Raw genomic sequence first — 23,352 nt, 5'->3', positions numbered from 1 at the left:
GGCTGTGCCCTGTACCCGACACACCACCTCTCGGCCGGGTCTGCTCCTGCTGAGACCACGGAGCAGTGGGTGTGAAATCCATCAGTCCGCAGGCCCAGGTGGCAAGTCAGTTTATTTTAGACCGTCGGCCCCTCTCCTGCCAGGCAGGCGTGCTCAGGGTGGGCTCTACCCTCAGTCATTCTGTGGACCCACCCCGATGGCAGGGACAACACAGTTCTAGGGCTGGCCATCCAGGCGGCTGGTCATCGGTGGGCATCCACTGTCCGGGTCATGTGGGCCCTTCAGTCCTGCCCCCTGTGCCCCCACAGCCTGGCCTGCAGCCCCTGAGGCCGAGAAGTCCTGTGAGAAGAATCGGAAGCACCCCTCCAGGGGGGTGGGGTATCCAGCCCAGCATGTAGCCTCCATATCCTCCGCAAATCTCCACTACCTGCAGCTGGGGGTGGGGGAGGGCCCTCAGAGGCCCAGCCCTCCCTCCCTTGAAGAACCGCTTTGGTGCACTTGGACTTCGGGAAAACAGAAGCAAATCTCTAGGTCGTCCGCTCCCCAGGGTGCACCGTAGGGAAGGGAGGAGGGGAGGCAGAGGAAGAGCACAGAGCTCCCAGTGGGAGTGGGGGGTCTCATGGGGCAGCCTGGCCCTCCCTCCTCCATCCTCCCTCCTCCCCCCCCCCCCCCCGTGTGTATCACTTCACCCCTAGAGCCAGCCTCCCAGCAGAGAGGGGGCTATGCTCTGGGAGGGCCCTGCCCCTGCACCCCGTGACCTCTGACCGCCCCCCTGCCCCTCTCTGTCCACAGTCCACGGCATCAAGTGGACCTGCAGCAACGGAAACAGCAGCTCAGGCTTCTCCGTGGAGCAGCTGGTGCAGCAGATTCTCGACAGTCACCAGACCAAGCCGCAGCCTCGGACCCACAACTGCCTCTGCACCGGCAGCTTGGGTGAGCGGGGCTCCCAGGGGCAGGGGGCAGGGGGGGCAGCTGGGGCAGCTGGGGCAGCTGGGCAGGGGGCGCTCTGCAGGCAGCAGGTGAGGCTCTCCTCCTCAGGGGTGGCCTGGATGTCCAGTGGGCGGGGCGGGGTCAGCCAGGAGCCAGGGGACAGCGCAGGACGGCACCCGGGACTGACTCACCCTCGTCCTGCCCACTTGGGGCAGGAGAGAGCAGTTTCCAGAGCGGCAGGTCCCTCTAGGAATGGGGGCAGCAGAGTTGGGGAGTGCAAGGCTTTGGGGCTCCAGGCCTCATGGACACACAGCAGGTACCCTCCGGGCCCCCCCATCTTGGGTATCGTCGTCAGGAAGCCCAGGGGCCTGGGCACAGGGCTGAGACGGGCTTTTCCGGGAGGTCAGCCCTGAGTCAATGGGACCACTCGAGCTGAACCTCTTTCCTTAACCTCTGTCCCCTCCAAGGATATAAAGCGTCCCGCACTCCCTGTCCTAATGTGCCTGTTTTTCTGATAATGATATTTGCTCTTAGGAATGTGCATTCTCCATTTCCTTCTCTGCCTTAATTAGATATTTCCATTAGAGGGTCATGTCACTTCCCTGAGAAGTCTTTGCGCACTTAGGAATAATGGTGGTGAGGCTTGTAATAGGCGCAGGGGAGAAGTCACCCTTTTATCAAAAGCGAGGTGACCCTTATCAGCTGGAATGAAAATAATGGCAGAGGGGAGAGAAGAGAGAAGAGCCGACCTGGCCACTGCGTGCAGAGCCCTGGGGAGACTGGCCAGAGTCCAGAGACCCTCGGCCTAGAGCTTCTCCCTCTCTGCCACTGAGCTGCGGGTGGGGGTGGGGGGGGGGGGTAGCTAAGGCATTGCCTGCCTTTGCTTGGGTCTTAGAGGGATTTTGACCCACGAAGAGCTGAGGACACAACAGGCTGGCCAAATGAGGCAGGGGGGCAGATACCTTTCTGCCTCTGGAGCAAAGTCCAGAATCCTCTTTGGTCCTGGGGCCCGAGAGCGAATGCAGAGAGAGTGCATTTGCTCTCTGCAAAGAAACACTGCGCAGCCTGAACAGGCAAGCCCGGTTTGGGGCAGGGGAGAGGGACGCGGCCTCCGTTCTGGGCTGAACCGCCCACCCTGGCCGGCAAGAGCTGTTTCGGTAAATGGTGTCTGTCTCTGAAGGCGGCAAGGGTTTTCCTGGAGGATGACAGACTCTCCCCCTTGTCCTTCCCAACCGCCTATGTCCTGAGGTGCTATCACTAGCATTGGAAAAGCGCATCAAGGAAAAAGCCCCGCCCCTCCCCCCCCCCCCGAGGGCGGTTCCATAGGGCGCGTGAGAGACCCCGCGACCCTGCGCGTGGGTGACGCGCCAGCCCCAGGGGTCAGTGGCCTGCCTGGGCCCCCAGCCGCTCAGGGGCACGATCGACCGGGGCCCCGGCTCTGACTCTCTGTTTGCACGTGCGTGCGTGGACGTGTGTGTGCGTGTGCGCGCGCATGCGTGTGTCGTGTGCCTCTCGTTCCGCAGGAGCGGGCAGCAGCGCTCACCACAAGTGCAACAGTGCCAAACACCGGATCATCTCGCCGAAGGTAGAGCCGCGGACAGGGGGGTACGGGAGCCACTCGGAGGTGCAGCACAATGACGTGTCCGAGGGCAAGCACGAGCACAGCCACAGCAAGGGCCCGAGCCGCGAGAAGAGGAACGGCAAGGTGGCCAAGCCCGTGCTGCTGCACCAAAACAGCACGGAGGTCTCGTCCACCAACCAGGTGGAGGTCCCCGACACCACCCAGAGCTCCCCCGTGTCCATCAGCAGCGGGCTCAACAGCGACCCGGACATGGTGGACAGCCCTGCGGTCACGGGCGTGTCCAGCATGGCCGTGGCCTCCGTGATGGGGAGCTTGTCCCAGAGCGCCACGGTGTTCATGTCTGAGGTCACCAACGAGGCCGTGTACACCATGTCCCCCACCACCGGCCCCAACCACCACCTCCTCTCGCCCGACGCCTCTCAGGGCCTCGTCCTGGCCGTGAGCTCCGACGGCCACAAGTTCGCCTTCCCCACCGCGGGCGGCTCGGAAAGCCTGTCGATGCTGCCCACCAACGTGTCGGAAGAGCTGGTCCTCTCCACCACCCTCGACGGTGGCCGGAAGATCCCAGAAACCACCATGAACTTCGACCCCGACTGCTTCCTCAATAACCCAAAGCAGGGCCAGACGTACGGGGGCGGAGGCCTGAAAGCGGAGATGGTCGGCACCAACGTGCGGCACTCGCCACCAGTGGAGAGGGGCTTCAGCTTCACCACCGTCCTCGCCAAGGAGATTAAGACCGAGGACACGTCCTTCGAGCAGCAGATGGCCAAAGAGGCGTACTCCTCCTCGGCGGCAGCCGCGGCCTCCAGCTCCCTCACCCTGAGCGCCGGCTCCAGCCTCCTGCCGTCGGGCGGCGGCCTGAGCCCCAGCACCACCCTAGAGCAGATGGATTTCAGCGCAATCGACTCCAACAAGGACTACGCGTCCGGCTTCAGCCAGACGGGCCGCAGCCCCCACGTCCACCAGACCCCTTCCCCGAGCTTCTTCCTGCAGGACGCCAGCAAGCCCCTCCCCGTCGAGCAGAACGCCCACAGCAGCCTGAGCGAGTCCGGGGGCGCTTTTGTGATGCCCACGGTGAAAACGGAGGCCTCGTCACAAACCAGCTCCTGCGGCGGCCACGTGGAGACACGGATAGAGTCTGCTTCCTCCCTCCACCTCATGCAGTTCCAGGCCAACTTCCAGGCCATGGCTGCGGAAGGGGAGGTCACCATGGAGACCTCGCAGGTGGCCGAAGGGGGCGAGGGCCTCATCAAGTCTGGGGAGCTGCAGGCCTGTAGCTCCGAACACTACCTGCAGCCCGAGACCACCGGGGTGATCCGCAGCGCCGGCGGGGTCCCCATGCTCCCGGGCGGCGTGGTGCAGGGACTGTACCCGGTGGCGCAGCCGGGCCTCGCCAACGCCTCCAGCATGGAGCTCAGCCTGGACCACTTTGACATCTCCTTCAGCGGCCAGTTCTCCGACCTGATCAACGACTTCATCTCCGTGGAGGGGGGCGGCGGCACCATCTATGGGCACCAGCTGGTGTCGGGGGACGGCGCGGCGCTCTCCCAGTCGGAAGACGGGGCCCGCGGCCCCTTCGCCCAGGCGGAGATGTGCATGCCCTGCTGTAGCCCCCAGCAGGGGAGCCTGCAGCTGACCAGTGCCGAGGGCGGGGCTGGCACCATGGCCTACATGCACGTGGCTGAGGTGGTCTCCACCACCCCAGCGCAGGGCACCCTGGGGATGCTGCAGCACAGCGGACGGGTGTTCATGGTGACCGACTACTCCCCGGAGTGGTCTTACCCAGAGGTAAGCTGGGGCCGCCCGCGGCCTCCCCCACCCGCCCACCGGCGCCCTGGCTCGGCTCAGGGAGGCTCGTTTGCATGCGGCTGCCCTTTGGAGGAAGCTGTGGACCATACAAAGCTGTCCCCTTCCTCTGTCCCCGTGGCCTTTGTCCAGCACGGGCTCTCAGACTCCACTTGAAGGCCAAGGGTCTCCTGGGGGCCAGGTGGCCCTCCCGCTCCCGCCAGGATAAGAGTCTGCTGTTAACCTGGCTTGCGGGTTAGGATTCCACCGACAGCTTTGCTTTGCTTTATGACTGTTTTGAAAAAATGTCCTAGGGCTGCAAAAACAAAACAAAGCAAATTCAGAAAGCACCACCATAGATCATCCCTGTCCATTACTCCCGATTTGCTTCGCTAAACAAAACAAAACATAAACAAATCCCCATCAGATTGAGGAGAAGGGTATAGTCCCGTAAATCCAGCCTAAAGCCAGCCGTGAAACGTTCTCGGGTAAATCGGGCCTCTACGACATCAAAGGCATGTCACATGACCCGGGATCTCCCACCACCTGTGGCCTCCCCCGCCCAGCCCCGGCCTACTGCCCCCCCACCTCAGTTCCTTCAGGCTGACCTCTGACATTGAGCATCACTGCTCCAAAGCCCAGGACCGCCGGAAACCCGCCCCCCCCCGAAAACCCAGGTCTTGCCACAGTGGCACAGTGTTTAAGGAAGAAACCTTGGCTTTCTCTCTGAGATAGAATGGCATAGGAAGGGGACAGAGAGTGGCCTGAGCTTTCCCGAATGCCCTGCTGCACACTGGGGCACACTCCCTGACTCCTCCCAGCCCGCCTGCCAGGTGCTTGGGGAGCGGCCCAGTCACCACGGGGCCCAGGTCGGCACTTTCTCCCAGGAAGGTGGCTGCCCACAGCTCGTTGGTCCCACTGCCACATCCCCTGGGCACCAGGGTCAGGGGCTGCTGTCCACTACACCGAGAGGAGGGCGCTCCTGAAAGACTGTGACTCTCATGGGGCGTCAAGGCAGGAATGCAGATGCCACAGAAGGTTCTCCAGGTACGAGCGGTGCAGGGACGCTGGCCAGAACCTGTGCACGTTACAGACCCACGTGCTTGAGGGGCTCCCCGGGGTGATGCCTGAGTCAGGACCAGACTAAGGGGTTCCTGGGTCCGGGTCCAGATGGCAGGTGCCCCACGCTTACTAGCCAGTGGCCTTGGGCAAGGTGGCTGCCTTTCTTGTCGCTAAACCGGGCCATGGCGGCTCTTACCTCACTGGGTTGTTGTTAAGGACCGAGTAAAAGACTCAGGCAGCACCTGCCTCTTCTGTCCACCTCCATTTGCCCCTCCCCCAAGAAGGAGAATCCTGAAGATTCTGACCAGGCCTCCTCTTGGTTTGGCTCAGTTTGACCCTGTCAGCGATGCTGAGCTCAGTGGCACCATGTGTCACCCCCACCCAGGGTGAAAGATCAGCTCTGCCCAGCAGCCTGCCCCCCACAGGGCTTAAGAAAGTGACTCGGGGGACAGGGAGGAGATGTCACAAGGGGTCAGCTGGGCGACCTGGCTGCCTGGGCCTCAGTTTCCTCTTCTGCAAATGGCCGAGAAGGGTAGCCTGGAGGCCCTGCAGGTCTTAGGCCTGGGAGGTTTGGCCCTCAGGACCCTGAAAGGCTGCCTGGAGCCCGAGTCCTACAGGGACCTGTCGGAGGAGAGAGGAACCCTCTTTCCCCAGCCTCGACCTGTGCACGCCGGCCCCCAGCATGTGTGCAGGCCCGCAGTCCGGCCTCCATGGACCTGGGGGCACTAGTGAGGGGCTATTAGCAGACCTGGTCCCCTGTTCTGCACCCCAGTACCGGCAGGTGCCCACATTGTACCTCAGGGAAAATCAGTTCAGCAGCCTGCCACGCGAGGGCAGCACGGGAGCGGGAAAGAATGTGGGTCCCGTCACTCCCGAGAAGGAACGTCCAGCCCTGGTTTTCCAGAAGCCCTCGGGGCTTCCAGGAAACAAAAGCAACTCAAATTCAATTTGATCTGGAAAATGCACAGATGCCCCCCAGCTGGTCCCTTTGGAACCCAGTGGCCGCACGGCGAGGCCTCTGCAGAGGCCCCAGTGGCTGTCGGCTCGGGCGCGCTTCCTAGGCTGTGTGAGCTTGAGCTCAACAGCCTCTGGGCACCCTGGCCCAGCTCTAAAATCCACTCTGCAGGAAGGCTAAGGCCAGGCCACCTTGCCGTCTCTTCCGGGAGTGCTCCTCCCTGCCACCTCCCAGATCCACCTCTTCCCCTGCAGCCACAGCTGGTCACCAACACACACACACACACACACACACACACACACACACACAGACTGGAGGTGCCCCTGGGCCCCAGGATCTGCCCTGGGTGCATCTGAAGTCTGGGTCCTTTATCTCAGGACTCCCAGGGCACAGAGACCTCAGATGGCATTTGCTGCCCGCCCCTCCCCCAAGCCCTCTGCGTCACGTTCCTCCATTGGCTGCACCAGGCAGAGGAAGCTGCAATTAGAGCCTTCAGGTGCCTGCGTCACGGCAGATCGAGTGCAGCCAGGCGAGCGTTGCCATGGGAACCACCCCCTGAACTGATGGACACAGAGCCCATCCTACAGCGGTTTCCATGGAGAAGGTCCCGATGTTCTCCAGTAATTTCTACAGTTCTTTGTTCCTCACAGCGGCCCTAGCTTCACGCCAGGAGCTATTGATTGGGGTTATTTTTTTTTTCCCTTTTTTCTCACATGGTAACTGTGGCTTTTTGAAGCCACTGCTCTTCCGCTTCCTAGGATCCAAGGAGGATCCTGCCCTGGGCTGGCCCGCTGTTCTACCTGTGCCGTGTGGCACGCCTCCCGGCCAGCACCCAGCCCCCAGCCCGTGAGCCCGAGAATGCCACCTGACAGCTCCAGATCTCCCTATGGAGCCATATATCAGAACCGAGGAACGTTAAGGCCGGAAGGGCCACCAGAGAGGTTGGGCCACTTGGCTGAGGACACACAGCTACTGAGGGGCAGGGGCAGGCCTCCTGCTTTTGGGCTCCGGGCCTGAGCTATCTCCACTGCCCCCAGCCTTTGGTGGCCCAGCATTAATGTGACTTCTCCAAAACCATCCCAGCCCATCCCGGGGCACAGGTGGAATACCTGCCCATCCAGGACCGCCCCTTCTGCGCTGGGCTGAGGGAGAGACACCCTCACCTCATCCCTGGAAACACCCCCTCCTGCTGCTGATGCCCAAGGCCAGCCCTGGGCCAGGTCTGGGTTCCAGGAGCATTGTGGGTAGCCCACGGGGAAGCCTTGTGTTGATGCTGGGGGTCCCTCCGGGGCGGGGATGGGCCAGTGCCCAGGAGAGTCCATGCAAGAACTGGTGACTGCGCGGCAGAGTGTCTCATTGGCAGGGGCCAGAAGTGGGAGAGCTGGAATCTGGCCTCTTTGACCTGGGGAGGTGGGGGAAATGGGGCCTCAGGCCTGCACCCAGCACCCCCTCCACTGCCAGTCTCAAGTAGGTATGCTGCTCAGTCTTCTGCAGCCTGGACACCAGGTGGCGCTCTCAACCCTGTCCTGCCACGTTCCCGGCCCCCTGCTGGGAAAAGTGGCCAAAGCCTGGGCGGCCCACCCAGGGAGAGCCAGAGAGGCCAGCATCCCCAGCCTCCAGCGCTAAGCCCCTCTCTGGCTCAGGGCAGTCTCTGAGCTCCTCCGACTCTGAGCCCTCCTCCCCCATTTTTCTATCTCTGCAGCCATTCTCATTCATGTCCCCGACCTCCCATCCCTGCCCCGCCCCCCCATCCCTGGGGATCCTGAGATTTCCTTGTTTCCCCACCAGAACTCCCTGTCCCTGGGGTGACACTAACATGCTCCGGCCTGTTTTCGAAACTCGGGGCTCCAGAAACCTGTCCACAAGTAAATGACAGAAAAAGCCCTCCCTCCGCTGCCCTCCGGGGCTCCCCGCCTGCCTGGCCACTTCTCAGATGCATCCTACACTGAAAATGTTTGAAAAACTCTGTGCTCCCTTCTGCCTAGAACAGAAAGTCACGTGGGAGAGGGTCAGGGGCCAGAACTGCTGGCCCCCATGCTGGATGCCAGCTGAGGAAGGCAAGGAGCATCCGGGGGTCCCCTCCGCCCCCGCCCCGAGAGGCTTCCTCCTCCCGCTGCCATCCTGACACAGTGGTTCCCAAAAAGCCGGGCATGCCGGAATCCAGAATCTGCATGTTCACCAAACACGTGGGGCGGGGGGGCACAGACCACCCTCTGCCCCCAGGAGCAGCGCAGCCTGGAAGGCCTGCGTCCCCGTCCTTTCCTCCGGCTGACGCTCCTTTCTGCTCCTCTCTGTTCCCTCAGGGAGGAGTGAAGGTTCTCATCACAGGCCCATGGCAAGAAGCCAGCAATAACTACAGCTGCCTGTTTGACCAGATCTCAGTGCCTGCGTCCTTGATTCAGCCCGGGGTCCTACGCTGCTACTGCCCAGGTGAGGAGGCGGTGCCCCTACCGAGGGGGTGGGCCCCCCTCCCAGAGCACCGGGTGCAGGGGCAGCCTGGGAGCGACGCTGGACAAGTCACGTCACTACTCTGGGCCTCGCTTTCCTCTGCCGTGATGAAGGGGTCCCGGATCCACTAGTCTAATGTCATCGGTTGAGGATCAAAGGGGTATGAAGCCTGCTCAGCTGGGATTTTGAAGTTCATGAACATGATGGGGGTTGTTGGGACAACCAATGAGCTGGGTTGACACACCCAGGACTGGGCACAGCAGGAGACCAGAGCCACCCTCAGCCTGAAAGTTTCCAGGAGCTGGTGGTAAGAGCAGGGCAGGTGGAGGAGCCTGACGGGGGCCACACCCGAGGTCAGAGCAGCCAGGCAGCTCTCTCTCCTCTGGCCCGTGCCTCCCGAAGCTCCCGCCAACCAGAAGCCACAAGAATGAGAGAGCCCAGGCTGTGTGGTCCACACGGCCAGTCACGCAGGGCACTGAGAAGATCAGAGAGGGATGGAGAAGGCCTGTCAAACTGATAATAATCTGCACGGACTCCCTTGAGAAAGTGAAGCCATCTGCCCTGCCCCCGGAAAAAAGTGCAGGCACAGAATTTTCTTCCGGTTTCAGGGGCAGGAGCGCCTCTGCCCTCCCTGTGGCTCTGACCTTCTCCGTCCCTCCCTCGGCTTCATCGTCATCTACTGGGCTTGACGTCCCTGTCTGGTCAACTTCTTGACCTCTGGCCATTGCTATCTCCCCGCTGGCCCGCCAGCTCCATTTGTCAGGGTCTGTGTCTTTCCTGGTCACCGTGTGGCCCCAGGGCCTACAAGTGTCTGACATGTCACAAGAAGGAGATCAGTATTTGTGAAGGAATCCGTTTCTAGAGCTCCTGTTTTCTGACCTCTGTGCTGGTTCTGGGAAGACCCGTTGGCTGACATGAGCTCGGGGATGGCCTGTCCAGGTTGCCCAGGCAGTGAATGGAGAGAGAGACCATGTTATCTGAAGCCAAGGGACCTACAGAAGGACAGAGTGCTCCCTGTGGAGACCCAAGGTTAGAGAGAGAAGTGAGGACAGGGGCCTTGGGCCACCCCAGCTGTCTGTCTCCCCCCACACCATCCCCCAGCCTGGAGCTTCTGTGTCCACATGGAACATTCTTTCTTCTCTCTCTCCATTCCCTGCGCAGCCAGCCAGGGCAGAATGCTCCAGGACTGGGTTCACATGCTCGGCCCTCCCCTACCCCACTCCCTGAACCCAGCACCTCCTTCACCACAAATGTCCCAGGGAGCCAGGGATGCTGTCCAAGTTGGCCTGCCCCTGTTGGCCCTGCTCCAGGGGACCCATTCAGCCCCCTTTGCTCCCAGCAGCCTTGCTTGTTCTGGAGCACAGCCATCAGGATGCCAGCCCAGACTGGGTCAGCCTATCACAGCTCAGTGCTACACGGCTAATGCAGCCATCACTCCCCGCCCCCCCCCCCCCAACCTCTACCCCGGGGTGGGGGTGGGTAGGGGGACAGGGCAGCGTGTTATTACACGGTCCACTTACCACCTGCTGCTGGAACAGGACTTGCCCGGCCTCTAAATAGAAGCCACTTCCTGTACCTGGCTCTTGCCTGGCTGAGGACCCAGACCTTGCCTGTCCTAGGTTATCTGACCCCTCCGCAGAAAAGGCTGGCCTTTGCACGCCCTCTGGCTACTGTCCCAGGCCACGACCTGGCGAATCCCGGGTGCTGGATCCGTCACACCACAGCACATCCCGGATCAGCCAGTTACCACTTGGTGACTTTAGCTCTCAGTCCTTGACCTCTCTGGGCCTCGGCTTCTACATCTGAAAAACCAGCTGCCAGATGGGTAAGAGCAGAGTTGAAGGACGGGCCATAAAGCACTTGGTTCACAGTCTCAATTCACGAAGGGGCTCCACTAGCGAAGCCTTAGCTCTTTCTGCTTCGAGGGGAAGAGGGGATCCACTCTGTTCCATCTCTCAGCAGGCGGCTGGCCTGGTCCCTGAGCATTCCTGGGTCCCGAAAGCTGGCAGCCACCGTGTCTCCCAGTGGTTCAGGATCCTCTAACATAGCACATCTTGGACCCAGGGGCGAGAAGCCACAGGTTCAGGCAGAGACTGGGAGCCAAGGCCTCGCTGCTAGAGCACCGACTTGGCCTGCAGCTGACCGCAAAGAGAGGGTCCCCCTTGAACATGTCTGCTTTAAGGCCCAAATTAAAACCCGTCACCCTGTAAGACGGTGCTGGATGTACGCATGCATTCCTTCACGCACCGAATCGTTCACCAGGCACTGGTACACATCTAGAATGGAGCAAAGCTCAAGACTCAGCCCCTTGGCCCAACTCCGTCCCCAAGGGGCAATCAGTCCAGGGAGGAGTCAGTCACACAAACAAGCCACTGCCCTGGGGGGTGATACTGGCTGCTCGGAGACCTCTTCCCTGAGTCTTCAAGGGAGCAGGGAAATGAGCTGATCTGGAAGAAGGGACACCTAAAGGCAGAGCCAAGCTGGCCTCACCCAAAACAAGGGCCCAGAGGCCTGTGACCACAAGCCAAGCGACCTAAGGAGCTGGGAATGACATGGGAAGAAGGGACACAGGGAGTGCATGTGGCCACTAGTCACCAGCCTGACACCCGACGAGGAGACTGGACCCTGACCAGGAGCACGGTCCCCCACTGTCACTGGCCACAGATGACACACAGCACAGAGTCTGTCTCCTACAAGATGGCAGTCGTGCTCCAAGAGCGGGAGAGAGACAACCAAGTCAGGGCACTGAGCCCAGGGTGAAGGGGTGGTGAAGGGGACTTCAGGAAAGCTCCTCCCCACCCCCCACCCTACCTTGGGCTCAGGAGGAGACAGCAGTAGCCACCAACCAGAAGACTTGTTTTGGCCACAGCCCCACCCCGGGTTCCTGGGCAGTCACCAAAGGCAAAGGGTGAAATTCAAAATGAGGTGGGCAAGGGCACTGAGATTTGAAGCAATTCATTCAACAAACAGTTGAGTGGCCACCCCATGCATGCCAGGTACTGACCTTGGCCCCGGGCATGAAGACGTGATCAGGACAGACCTGTGCCCCACTCTCACGGAGCTTACATTTTACTGCCGGAGACAGAAAGAAACAAGGAGGCAAAGAAATAGCGGGGCAAGCTAGGGGGGATATGGGTGGGGGTGGGAGAATTGAACATGGCAGGGTTGGAGAAGAGGGCAGGGACCAACCATGTCCGTCCTTCTAAGTCATGGGAAGGAGTTTGATTTGGTTTTATTTGCAATAGGAAGCCATTAGTTTTAAGGAGGGAAGCGAAGTGATCTAAATTATGTCTTTCAAAGATGATTCTGGGTGTGGGAGAACAGATTGTAGGGAGGAAGAACAGAAACAGGGAAACCGGAGGAAGCGGGCAGAGGGGTGATCTTTCCTGACTTAAGGAGGAGAGCTCCCTGGGCAACATATTCCCATCAGTTTCACGTAGGAGCTTTGGAATGTGGCCCCCCAACCCCATCCCAGCAGGAAACAGGTAGGTCTCCAGTACACTGTGCTTGCCCTCAGCAGGTGGTAATGCAGGAGTCTAGGCGAGAGATGATGGCAGCTTGGACCACAGTGGTGGCAGTGGAGACAGAGAAGTGGAGGGACCGGGACTCGCCGATGGACTCAAGGAGGGGGAGGGAGAAGGCCAAGGAAGTGTCCCTGTGTGCACCACGCTGCTGGTCTGGGACCCATGAGACTATGCAAGGTCCTCTCTGTCTCTCTGGGGAAGGATGGGATGCTTTCAATCAGCCACATTCCAGCATCACTGCAGGCTGTACAAGTGCTGGGAGGTGCTGGACAAGAGGGGCACCCTCGGCCCAGAACACGTGTCACAGAGCAGCCTTGGGCTCCCCAGCGCCAGCCGAGGCCAGGTGGCTTGCTACCGAGCGCAGAGCTGAGCGGGCTCGGATGGGATGTGTGCTGACTGTCCTTTCTTCCTGTTGGTAAACGAGGCAAATCTCTAGGGAAGATGAGTGACCATGAACTTGGAAGTCGGCCTGGGGACACTATCAAGGCCTCAGGAGGTTCTGGACTTGGCTGGGAACCCCTTGTCCAGAGAGACACCACAGGAGGTCCCCTGGAACCCCCACCCTCCATGGAGCCAGTTGTCTCAGCTTGTAGTCTGGAGCTGAGAGACCACCCCAGGGTGGAAGCAGAGGGGAAAAACCCACTTATCACCCTTGGGCAATGACTTCCTGAAGACCCTCGCTCTGGGGACAGTGGCATAATACATACCTGGGATGAACAGAGGCCACAGGTCAATGACTTGGTTTTCCCCTGGGAAGTAAGGTCTGCATTTACTCTGCCCTGGGGAGCAGCTGACTTGGACAGCTTTCTCGAGTCTGTAAGCTTCTGAAAGCCAAGAGCCCAAACAGTAACACGATCCCTATGTGCGTCCTCCCTGGAAATCTGTCCTGGGGAGGCCCTGGGCACTGGTATCTGGTGTTCCAAAAAAGCAGGGCAGGGAGCACACAACCCTGATGTCTACCGGGGGACGAGACCTGGTGGGGGAGAGCAGACCGCATACCTACTCTGACCCCCGGGACCATCAGCCCCCCATATTTCAACAGGAGCCACACAAAGCCTTAACCCCAGACATGAAGCAGGTTTCTGCCGGGGGTAGGCTCTCTTCTTGCTGACGGTACAAATGTCCCAGTCGTTATACATCCAATAAATACATTGAGCCCTGTGTTGGGGACAGAGCAGTGAATGAGACCCACAGGGGCCTGTCTTCCCAAAGCCCACTGTCTAGGTATTGGAGGGGAGGTGCAGGCTTCAGGCTGGCACTCCCAGCTTGGCACCCGTGGGCCCAGAGTCACAGGCACAGATGAACCTCCTGCTCTCATCAGGGAGGCGGAGGAAGTTCTGAAAATACTTGAAAGGCCATGCTAAGTGCCTCAGGGCAAGCTTGTAGGATAAGATGAAAGGGGGAAATAAAAATACAAAGACTCCAAAGCAAATGCTTTCCCGGGATCCCATCTAGGGTGGATGAGATGGGGGAGAAGTCAGGCAGCCATGGGACAGGGTTGGGGACCATTCATTCATTCACTCAGCAAATCTGCACTGAGTTCCCGGTACCTGCCCTCGCCGGGTGCAGGAGTGATGGCGGGGCTCCTGGCTGAGTCTGGAGTCTAGAGAAGGTTCCTGGAAGAAGAAGCACTACATCTAGGCCTTGAGGAATGAGCAGGCGGAGGCTGGGGTTACCCTGTGAAGGGGAGTGGGGAGGGGGCACTCCAGGTTCTTGTGTGGTACGTCAAGTTGAAGGGCGCCCATCCCCGCCCCTCGCCCTGACCGCTCTTTCTTTTGCTTTCAGCCCATGACACTGGTCTTGTGACCCTACAAGTTGCCTTCAACAACCAGATCATCTCCAACTCAGTGGTGTTTGAGTACAAAGCCCGGGCCCTGCCCACGCTCCCTTCCTCCCAGCATGACTGGCTGTCATTGGACGGTAAGAACAGCGCTCGGGTCACCTTGCCAGGTGCTGAGGAAGAGGGGCACTTGGGGATGCTGTGCACAGGGTGTGAAAAAGAAGGAAGCATTTGGATTCCCTTACTTTTGCTTGGAGTGAAAGTCTCCACCACGGAAGGACCCACTGAGTCCCTGCCCTTAACCTTGATCTCTCCCCTGGCACAGAATGAAGTTTGTGAGTTTGGGCCTTCGGCTGTCACTCCTGCCAGGGGATCTGAGTGGCCAGACAAGCCCCCGAGTTGCTAAGAGGTTCCTCTCTGGACAGACCTCGAGCAGCGGGGTCTGTCCATCCTCTGCCGCCGCCCCCCCCAAGCCAATTTCTAGGATGTCCTTGAAGAGAGAGCCCCCAGAGACCGTCACCAAGCCCCGAGCCTCTAAGAGATGAAAGCAATGTGGGAAGCTGGGTGGAGGGAGCTCTGGCTTGGCTCCTTTCGTGATCTAAGGCCTGGATAGGACAGCTTGGCAGGGGTGGGGGCGGGGGGGGGGGCGGGAGAGGGTGCTGTGTATTAAGTGCTTTTGCTTTTTATGGGTAACAAACCAAACCTCATGGAAAGCCCTCAAACACCTGTCACCCCCTGCTTCTAGGCTGTTTTTACTTTAGCCTGTGCCCTGTAGAGCATCTGAAACAAGCCCAGGATCATCCTCGTGGCTGAGGGTGGAGGGCCAGAGGGCCCCAAAAGGCTCAAATGGAGGAGACAGGACCTGCTGTCCAAGCACGGCTCTCTGAGAGCCACCGGCCTTGAACATGAGTGAGTGTTGGTACCAGAGCCTCTGCAGAGAAGAGCTGCCAAAGACAGGTGGGGGGTGCTAAGGTCAGAGGCTGCCCTTCCCAGCCTGGGCATGCCCAGCAGCAGCCCCGGAAGTGGTGTGGGGAGCCGAACTGGCAGTCTGCTCTCTGCCCCCAGACGGAGCGGGGGGAATGGCTGCACACGCATCAGTATCAGGGCGGCTGGCGGAAGGGCCTGCCCGTGGGGTGCTGGCCAAAGACCTCCATCAGCCTGCGGTGTGGGCCTTGCCCAAGCTGATCCTGGGCCCTCTGTAAGCACCTCTCTCCTGTGCACAGCAGCCCTTGGCCTTCTCACCTCCCAGACTTCCCCTTGGGGCTGGCTGCCGGGGGATTTCTGGGCTTGGGCACGTGCCCTGGGCAGCTTTCCTGAACCCAGTGTGCAAACATCAGCCTCATCCCAGCCCGGCTCCAGCAATGACAGGGTGCCTGGCGGCCACCCTGGCCGCCGAACCCTCTGAGCTGATCCCAGAGGTGGCCTTGGGTCAGCAGGCATCTGCACCCTGGCAGTAGCTGTGTGGGAGCACCGAGCTGGCCTTGGCAGCCACCCTGGGCAAGACTGGAGCCAGCCAGAGCTGTGATGATGTCCTGCAGGATGTAACAGAGAAGGGCAGGGTGACCAGGGGCTCCCGTTCAGGAAATCCGGTTTCAGCCTTGGAGAACAAATGGGAAACGGAACAGGCTAGTCTGCAGAGTCCTGGCTCTCCCTGAGTGACCAGGTCACCTCGCCAGGACAGGCTGAAGGATACTGGGACCAGCGCAGGACCTGCCTGGAAGCTGGAGCCCTTCAGAGAGCCAAGTCTCAGCCAGGCGGTACCTCCGAGCGCAGGAAACATCAGCCAGCCCCCCAGAAGCCAGAGAGCAAGCTGTAGCAGGGAGGCTGTGAGGCAGACCATGGGCAAGGAGAATCATCTTTGTGTCATTACAGACACACTTCTGAGCCCTCCGCCACACCAGGTCCCTTGGGCGATGAGCCTGCTACCAAGCTGGACACCTGCTCCCCAGCAGCCCCCTCCAGAGGGGACCTAGAGCTCTGACCTCCACAGGCCTCCAGTTGAGATAAGCATCCTTCAGGCCCTGGAGAGATGACAGGAGTTGGGGGAAGGACGTGGCCCACCCCGGCCCAGAGAACAGATCAGGGCCCCCGCAAGACCTCAGGAATCCCTCTCCCTTTGTCTCGACCAGGTGTCCTTTCAAGTAATAGGAAGGGAGGGGTGGCCACTTAGAGGAACCGTAAGACCCCTTCCCTAAACGAGTACAAGTGCCTTATCCACGGAAGGAAAAATTTCCCAGCATTTCACCAGCCTGATAAATAATAACCGTGCGGGGAGGTGGAGGTGGGGGGGGGTTGGGGAGCAGAACCGCAGCCGCAGCGCGAGGGCTTAATCTGCCCAGTGCAAAGGGGACAGCTGGGACAGCCCCGAGGGTAGCGGTCTCCGGGGCCTCTGGCCCACCCCGCGGCCTGGCAGAGAACTTGGTGTGGGGGAAGATGCTGCAGGGGCCAGGCTGGCGGAAGCCTTCCCCTCCGCGCCCCTCCCCTCCCGCCCCCGCGGTTACCGGGCAGATTCGCCCCGGGAGCTGCTGGGAGGTGGGGACGCGCGCGCCGCGGCGGCGAGGGGGAGGAGAGGCGGTGCAAAGGGGAGGGGGCGAAGGACCGCAGCGCCGAGCAAACTGGGGCGCGGCGGCCGGGCGGCGCGCGTGCACACACACGCGCGCACGCCCACGCACGCACACGCGCGCACGCCTGTCCGCCCGCCCCGCCGGCCCTCCGCAATGCAGGGGCGCTTCGCCGGCCGGCCGCCCTCGCCTCCCCTCGCGCCCGCCGGGACTGCGGCAAGGCCCCGCGCCTCTCCCCAGCCCTGCGGGACCCGCGAGGCGCGGGGAGCCCCGTGGCTGCGCCCGCGCGCGGTTGTTTTCCCCGCACGCGTCGCCCTGCTCCCGATCGTGGGGGCGCGCTTTGCCCCCTCCCCCATCCAAGTGGGGGAGAAATGTTTGGGAAGAGGATTTGTGCCTTCATTTCATTTTTAAAATGGATTTGTTTTGCCAGACGAAAGGCCGCGTGGGGGCCCGAGCGTGGAGCGCAGCGAACCCGCACGCGCGGGCGGCGGCGGCGGTGGCGCAGCCTTTGTCTGAGCCGCCCGGCCCGGGTCGGGGGCGATCGTCTCCGACGAGGTGCTTGGGTACCTAGTCCCCAAAATCCCAGCTGAGCGCAGCCCTCACCCGACGCGGAGATCGCGGAAGGAGGGAGAAGAAGGAGGGGGGGGGGGGGTGCGCGCTGTCGCCGCCACTTAGCTGGCTCGGGGCAGACTTTAGGAAAACGCATCACGTGGGTCCCAGGAGCTGCAGCTCCTCCCCCAGATGGAGGGGGCTTCTCCTCCCTTACCCACCCCGGCAGCCGGGTCTGCCTGGACCCCCACTGCCTAGCGCGGGCTGGCAGGTTGCAGGCCGCAGTATGTAATTGTGCTCTAAACTCATGTGTGAGTAAATGAGTGCCCACCGGACACATCAAAAGAGTTTAACCCAGCCCAGTGGTCAGGAAGGCTTCCCAGACCTAAGACCTCAAATCTGAGCAGGCATCCGCTAAGCCGAGAGGGATGAAAAGGAGTATCTTGGGGCGGGCGCAGCGAGCGCTGAGGGGATGAATGACACCGTGGCTGCCTCCGGCCAGGCTGCTCTGGGAGCTACCATTTTCACCATTTCACGCCAAAGGTGCAAATCCAGAGCAGATTTCCCCATGCCTGACCCCAGGCCGTTTGCAAGGAGACCCCAGAGTGGTCTGGGGCAAGCCAGCTGTGTATTTGGGAAGACAATGGCACCTCTTCCAGGCTAGAGACAGTGAGGCAGTGAGTTTACCCTGGAGACATTTTGGGAGGGGCTCTGGGAAATGTCTCCTCTGCCTGCTGCGGGTCCTGGAGATACACACAGCCAGGGCTCTGCCGTGCGCGGGGGGGATGTGCAGTCTGTTCAGATGGTCTGGCCTGTGCCTGTGTTTGCGAAGAGAATAAACCCAGTCCACTTGGAGCTGGGGGGGGTGGGGCTCACAGCTAACCAAGGGCACTGGGACACCTTTAAGTGACTCCTGTCCCTGGAAGAGGAGATGAGTAGAACTTCTGGGTGCCCTGTTCTTTCTCTTGCCCTGTTCTTCCTCCCCAAGGCCAGGTCGAGAAGCCCCCGCGGCCCCTCTGGCCCCACAGCAACCCCAGCGGCCCCCTTCTTGGAAGCCCACTAAGCTGCTTATACGTAGACTCTATTTTCAGTTGCTCCTCAGGCAGCTGAGCCTCTGCCTGGGCAAGAGGATTGGGGGGAGGCCCGGATGCAGCTTTCTGGGGCTCATCAGCTGGCCATCTGGGCAGGCCTCCTGCTGACCCTCGGGGGCAGGAGAGGGACCCTGTCCTCTCCAGCAGGGTGCGAAGCAGGGGCTAGAGCTGTCTTTATCATCTTCCTGCATAGGAAGACTCGGGGCAAGGTGGACACTCCCCAGGGCCCAGGGGGCCATCCAGGAGGCCGACCCCCAGGGCAGCCTGCTTTGGGTCAGATGTCTGGGACGACTGAGAGCAGTAGGGAGAGGTCCTCCCTACTGAGGAGGTGGAGAGAAGGAAAAGTGAGATTTGATCTCGGGGTTTGGCTTTCTGCTCTGACCAAACCCTCTATGCTAACAGACGGAAGAAGGAAGACGCGTGGCTGGGGTGGTCCCAAGCCCTGCCTCCCACCTCTAGGCTGCCTGTCCCTCACATGTGGCCATGGTCCTGCCAGCCTTTCCCCTGAGAGCCGGTTTCTAAAGGCAGCCTCCCCCCACCAGGAGCCAGAGGCCATACACTGACCTAGAGACCACCGGGGGGTAGCCCAGTGGCAACAGGCCGGCCATTCCAGTTGCGAGACTGCCCCCCCCTCAAGCCTCTGGATGTTTTTTTCCCTCCCCTAGTGATACTCCAGGGTGTCAGCTGCTCCTGGCCCCACTTCCTCCCTCCTGGAGACTCCCAGCCCACCTCCCAGTCACCCTCTCCTGTGCCTATTGTGTGACGCTGAACTGTCCACGTGAGAGAACATGCCCAGAGCCAAACCATTATTTAAATAAGTAATTTGGGTGTAAATAATTGAAAATGTCACAGTTTTACTAAACGTAAGTTTTACTAAAAATTTTATGGAGTAGGATACAAAATTCACGTGCGTTTTTAAGCTATGACATAGAGCGAGAGTGAATTGTCTTAAGCTGGGAGAGCTGCCTTGAATTCCATCCATAGCTAGCGCCCGAGGGCCCACCCGCACCTGCCTCTGGGAGGACTTGGGAGGAGAAGCTTGAGGAGCTAGGACATAGGGGTCCTCCCCACAAGTAACAGTCGGTGCTACCAGGAGACTCTGGCATTCTTCTGGCATGGGTTAGCTCATGGTTCTCTGGTGCTTCTTTGCCGGAGCTAACCTGCTTCGTGTGCCCCAGGCTCCACTCCAGAGACAAGGTGACTGTAGACAAAGCTGGTTTGACCCAATCTTCTACTTGGGACTTGAAGCTGAGTGGCAGGGATACCCCCTTCTCTGAGTTGCAGCCTGCCCAGCCAGTGCCTTGCATCAAAGCATGAGGGCCCTTCCCATAATCGGTCTCTGCAGGGTCCGTGTCATTACAGACTGGGGATGGGTGTCGGTCCTTAGCTCTCCTTATTCAGGGGCCAAGGGGCCTGGTCCTCAGATGCCTCCTGGAGAAGTGATCTCCTGGCGTTAGCAGCTGGGGCCACACCGTGTCACCATATAGATGAGTGTAGAGCTCCTCTGTGTGGCAGGGAATAGGTCACCTTGGAGCTGGGCCTCACCACCTCCGTGCGGCAGTGACAAATGGGGCCCAGCAGAGAAATGGCACTGAGGAGCCCAGCCTCTGCCGAGGCCAAGGAGGCAGCCTCGGCAAGTTCATCCTGGCTGTTGGGGTAGGAAATAAAGTAAAGTCCATGGTGTGGGGCAGGGAGGCTCCAGGGCTTGGGCAGACGTGGGTGGTTTTGAAGCATCAGCTTCCCAGGCCGTCCGGTGGTCGGTATCAACCCGGTCGTCCTTGACCATTGCATTAGTTTCCTTGGCCCAACGTAACAATGACGTAGACGCAGAGGCTTAGAACAGAAATGTATTCTTGGGATGCCTGGGTGGCTCAGTCGGTTAGGCGTCTGACTTCAGCTCAGGTCATGATCTTGCGTTTCGTGAATTCAAGCCCCACGTCGGGCTCTGTGTTGACGGCTCAGAGCCTGGAGCCTGCTTCGGATTCTGTGTCTCCCTCTCTGTCTTTCTCTCTCTCTCTCAAAAATAAATGGATATTCAGAAAATTTCTTTAAAAAACAGAAACGTATTCTCTTGCAGTTCTAGAGGCGGGAAGTTCAAAATCAAAGTGTCAGCAGGGCCATTCTCCCTCTGAAAGCAATAGAAGGGCATCCTTTTTGCCTCTTTTAACTTCTAGTGGCTGCTGACAATCCTTGACGTTCCTTGGCTAGTGGTAACATGACTCCAATCTCTGCCTCCGTTGTCACATGGCACTTTGTCTCCGTGTGTATCTCTGTGTCCCCATTTTCTCTTCTTAGAAGGGTGCCAATCATTGGATTAGGGCCTGCTCATCCAGTATAAATTCGTTATAACTGCTTATCTCTTTAATTAACTAATTACAAAGACTTTATTTCCAAATAAGGTCATATTCTGAGACAGAGGGAGAAGAGAGTGCCCCAGGATAAAGCAGGCTACACAGACATTAACAGAAGGTTCCAGAAGGAGCCCATGATAGAGACTGAGAAGGAGCAGTCAGGGGAGCTGGCGGAACCAGGAGAGGATGGAGTCTTAGAGCCTAGAGTCGAGAGGGCTTCACAGGAGGGTGGGGCAGTCAATGGGGTCAGAGTTGCCAAGGGCCCACAAGTTGAATGACAGTGAGCAGACGATGGGGTGCTCTCTCCTGGGCCACTCTCTTCTCCCTGAGGGTTTGTCCTTACCCAGGGCGCCCTTTATGGTATATAAAGGTAAAGGTGCAGTGCCTCCTCCTTTGTGCCCCTTCTCAGATCCAGAACCATCCATTAACTGCCCCACCCCCACCCCCGGACAGCTCTGCTCAGATTTCTCTTGGGCAAAGTCAACACGTCGCAAAAGTTACTCACTACTGTTCTTTTGTTGCCCCACCCGCACCTCCATCTCCTATAACATCCCCCATCCTAGTGGGCAGTCCAACCACAGGAAGCCAGGAGTCACCCCGAGACCTCCCGCTCACCCCCTCCCCGCACCCCCTCACCAAAAACCTAGTGCTTTTCTCCCCCTGGTTTCTCTCGCTTCCCCACATCCCCTGTCCGCCACCTTCATGCAGCCCAGCATGACCTCACACGTGCAAACCAGTCTTCCCGCCTCTCCTCTTGCCTCCTTCCCCCGGGACCATTGGTTCTTCATCTGCTGGGCACCAAATACTGCTCTAGGCTCGTGGAGTTTATATTCCAGTGGGAGAGAAAGACAACGGACAGATCACAAAGGGACACATCAGGGCACTTAAAAGGGGTGGCCTGGTAGAGGGTGCCAGGGTGGCTACTGTAGGCTGGGGGGGGTCAGAGGAGGCCTCTATGGGAAGACAGTATGACAGGAAAGGAGCCAGCCACAGTAAGCGCAGGGGAAGAACCTTCCACACTGAGGGAATATCAAGAACAAGATCCTCAGAGAAAGAACAAACAAGCCTGGTGTGTCGGGGGAGCCGAGGAGATTTCTGTGGTTGAGCAGAGCAAGGGAAGGTGCTAGGGAACGAGATGGGTCCAGGGAGGTCAGGGGGGGGCCAGGCCACGTGCAGCCCGTCAGCCAAGGCAGAGAGCTGGAGTTTTATCCTGAGGACAGTGGGGGCCACGGGAGGGTTTTATGCAGGTGAGCCGACGCCCTCGGGTTTATGTTTTGAGACACCCCCAGCTGCCGCGTGGAGACTGGACCGTGTCTCCACTTGCAAGGACACCACCTGACACTTGCATCAGTGCAGTCAAGAGATGATGGGGGCCCAGACGGGGCTGGTAACGATGCAGCCCAGGAGACACAGGTTGGGGTGTGGAGTAGAGTTAAGGCTTCTGCGGATGATTTGAACGTGAGGATGAGAGAGAATGACGGGTCGTCCCCAGGCTTGGGGCTTGAACAACCGGGGTACCGTGGATCGTTCCCTGAGATGGAAGGGTTTGAAGAAGAAGCAGCAGGTGTGGGAGATGGGGAGTGAGAGTTTGGCCTCGGTCACGTTATGACTTGTTACTGCCTTGTTAGAGTTGCCCAGTGTGCACTTGAAAGTCTGCAGGCCACGGAGAGACCCAGAACGGAGATAACATTTAGGCATCATGGGCTCATGGATGGAATTGAAAGTCATGGGTCTAAATGCCACTGTTCCGTGAAAAAGTGTAGATGGGGGGGTGGCGCAGGGTCCACCATGGGCTCCCCCAGACATCCGGATGTCAAACAGAAAGGAGCTGGCAAAGAGGCTGGGAGGAAGCAGCCAGGGAGTCAGGAAGAAGTTGAGAGGAGGTGATTCTCTCAAGGAAAAGGACATGGGCCGCCGTGTCACCTGCCAGGTGAAAGGTGGGGCGGAGCATTCCGGGCAGAGGAAGCCTCAGGTAGGAAGACCCTCAGGGGAGAGGGAACAGCGTGAGTTTAAAGAACCCAGACAAGGGCTGAAAGTTCTGGATAAGATGTTGTCAAACCTGTCTCTGAGCTCAGAGCCATGGCCTTCCCCAGTCCAGGGCAAAAGAGGAAGGCCCAGGAGCCTCTCAGACTCCTACCTGGCCTAGGAGATCTTGCACTTTCCATACCTCCCACACCTCCCACACCTCCACCCACAGGCCTACGGGCCCTCAGGAACTCAGCTTCGCTGACCCTGGGCCCAGGGAGACATCCTGAACCCGCTCTGAGTCCCTGGGACAAACTCTCTCCCGCTTGTTCCCCATTGGGGTGCAGGGGCTGGGGGCAAGCGTCAATGCACAAACTGTGACTTACCATCAAAAGGCGTGTGGAAGTGGGTTTCTCAGCCCTGACCCCTGGTTGTTGCCAGAATGCAGGAATCCTCTAGATTCCAAAGACTGCCTGGCAGGCCCGCTCAGGCAACTGTACCGCCAGCTCCTCAGTTGATTGTATTGGGCTCCCATTATCCTACCGCATCATTAGAGTGTGGGTCAGCTGTGCTCCAGAAGCCGTAGCCTCAAAGAAAGCCCTCTTGGCAAACCTGGGACCCCAAAGAGACCGGCAAGCCTGGGGATACAGATGGTCAAGGCAGCATTTTGCGGCTTCCTCGGCCTTTCCTAGCAACTGGCTTCCAGAATCCATCTCCCTGGAAAAGAACGAAGATGTAGATCTTTTTAGCCAGCAGTGGGGAGCAGTGA

At 59.6% G+C, this 23,352-nt stretch overlaps 2 protein-coding genes across 17 annotated transcripts in view; both read left to right on the top strand.

Moving 5' to 3' along the window:
• VAMP3 (vesicle associated membrane protein 3) overlaps positions 1-23,352 on the top strand; it is a 160,711-nt gene that overhangs the window by 56,881 nt on the left and 80,478 nt on the right. The gene's annotated exons all lie outside the window — the stretch shown is intronic.
• CAMTA1 (calmodulin binding transcription activator 1) overlaps positions 1-23,352 on the top strand; it is an 852,124-nt gene that overhangs the window by 759,216 nt on the left and 69,556 nt on the right. For all 16 annotated transcript variants that reach the window (XR_013557729.2, XM_078452487.2, XM_078452488.2 and 13 more), the window contains 4 exons: positions 793-933; positions 2,454-4,300; positions 8,618-8,744; positions 14,072-14,206. Coding sequence is in view for 15 of the 16 variants with exons in the window: in XM_078452487.2 (XP_078308613.1) it covers positions 793-933; positions 2,454-4,300; positions 8,618-8,744; positions 14,072-14,206 (2,250 nt within the window). In the remaining variant the exon portion in view is untranslated. The remainder of the gene's footprint in view (positions 1-792; positions 934-2,453; positions 4,301-8,617; positions 8,745-14,071; positions 14,207-23,352) is intronic.

Source organism: Panthera onca, chromosome C1, assembly GCF_046562875.1.
Source record: "Panthera onca isolate mPanOnc1 chromosome C1, mPanOnc1 haplotype 2, whole genome shotgun sequence".
NCBI classification, from domain to species: Eukaryota; Metazoa; Chordata; class Mammalia; order Carnivora; family Felidae; genus Panthera; species Panthera onca.
Note: the sequence above shows the minus strand (reverse complement) of the source record. Positions and strands in the feature narration are given on the sequence as shown.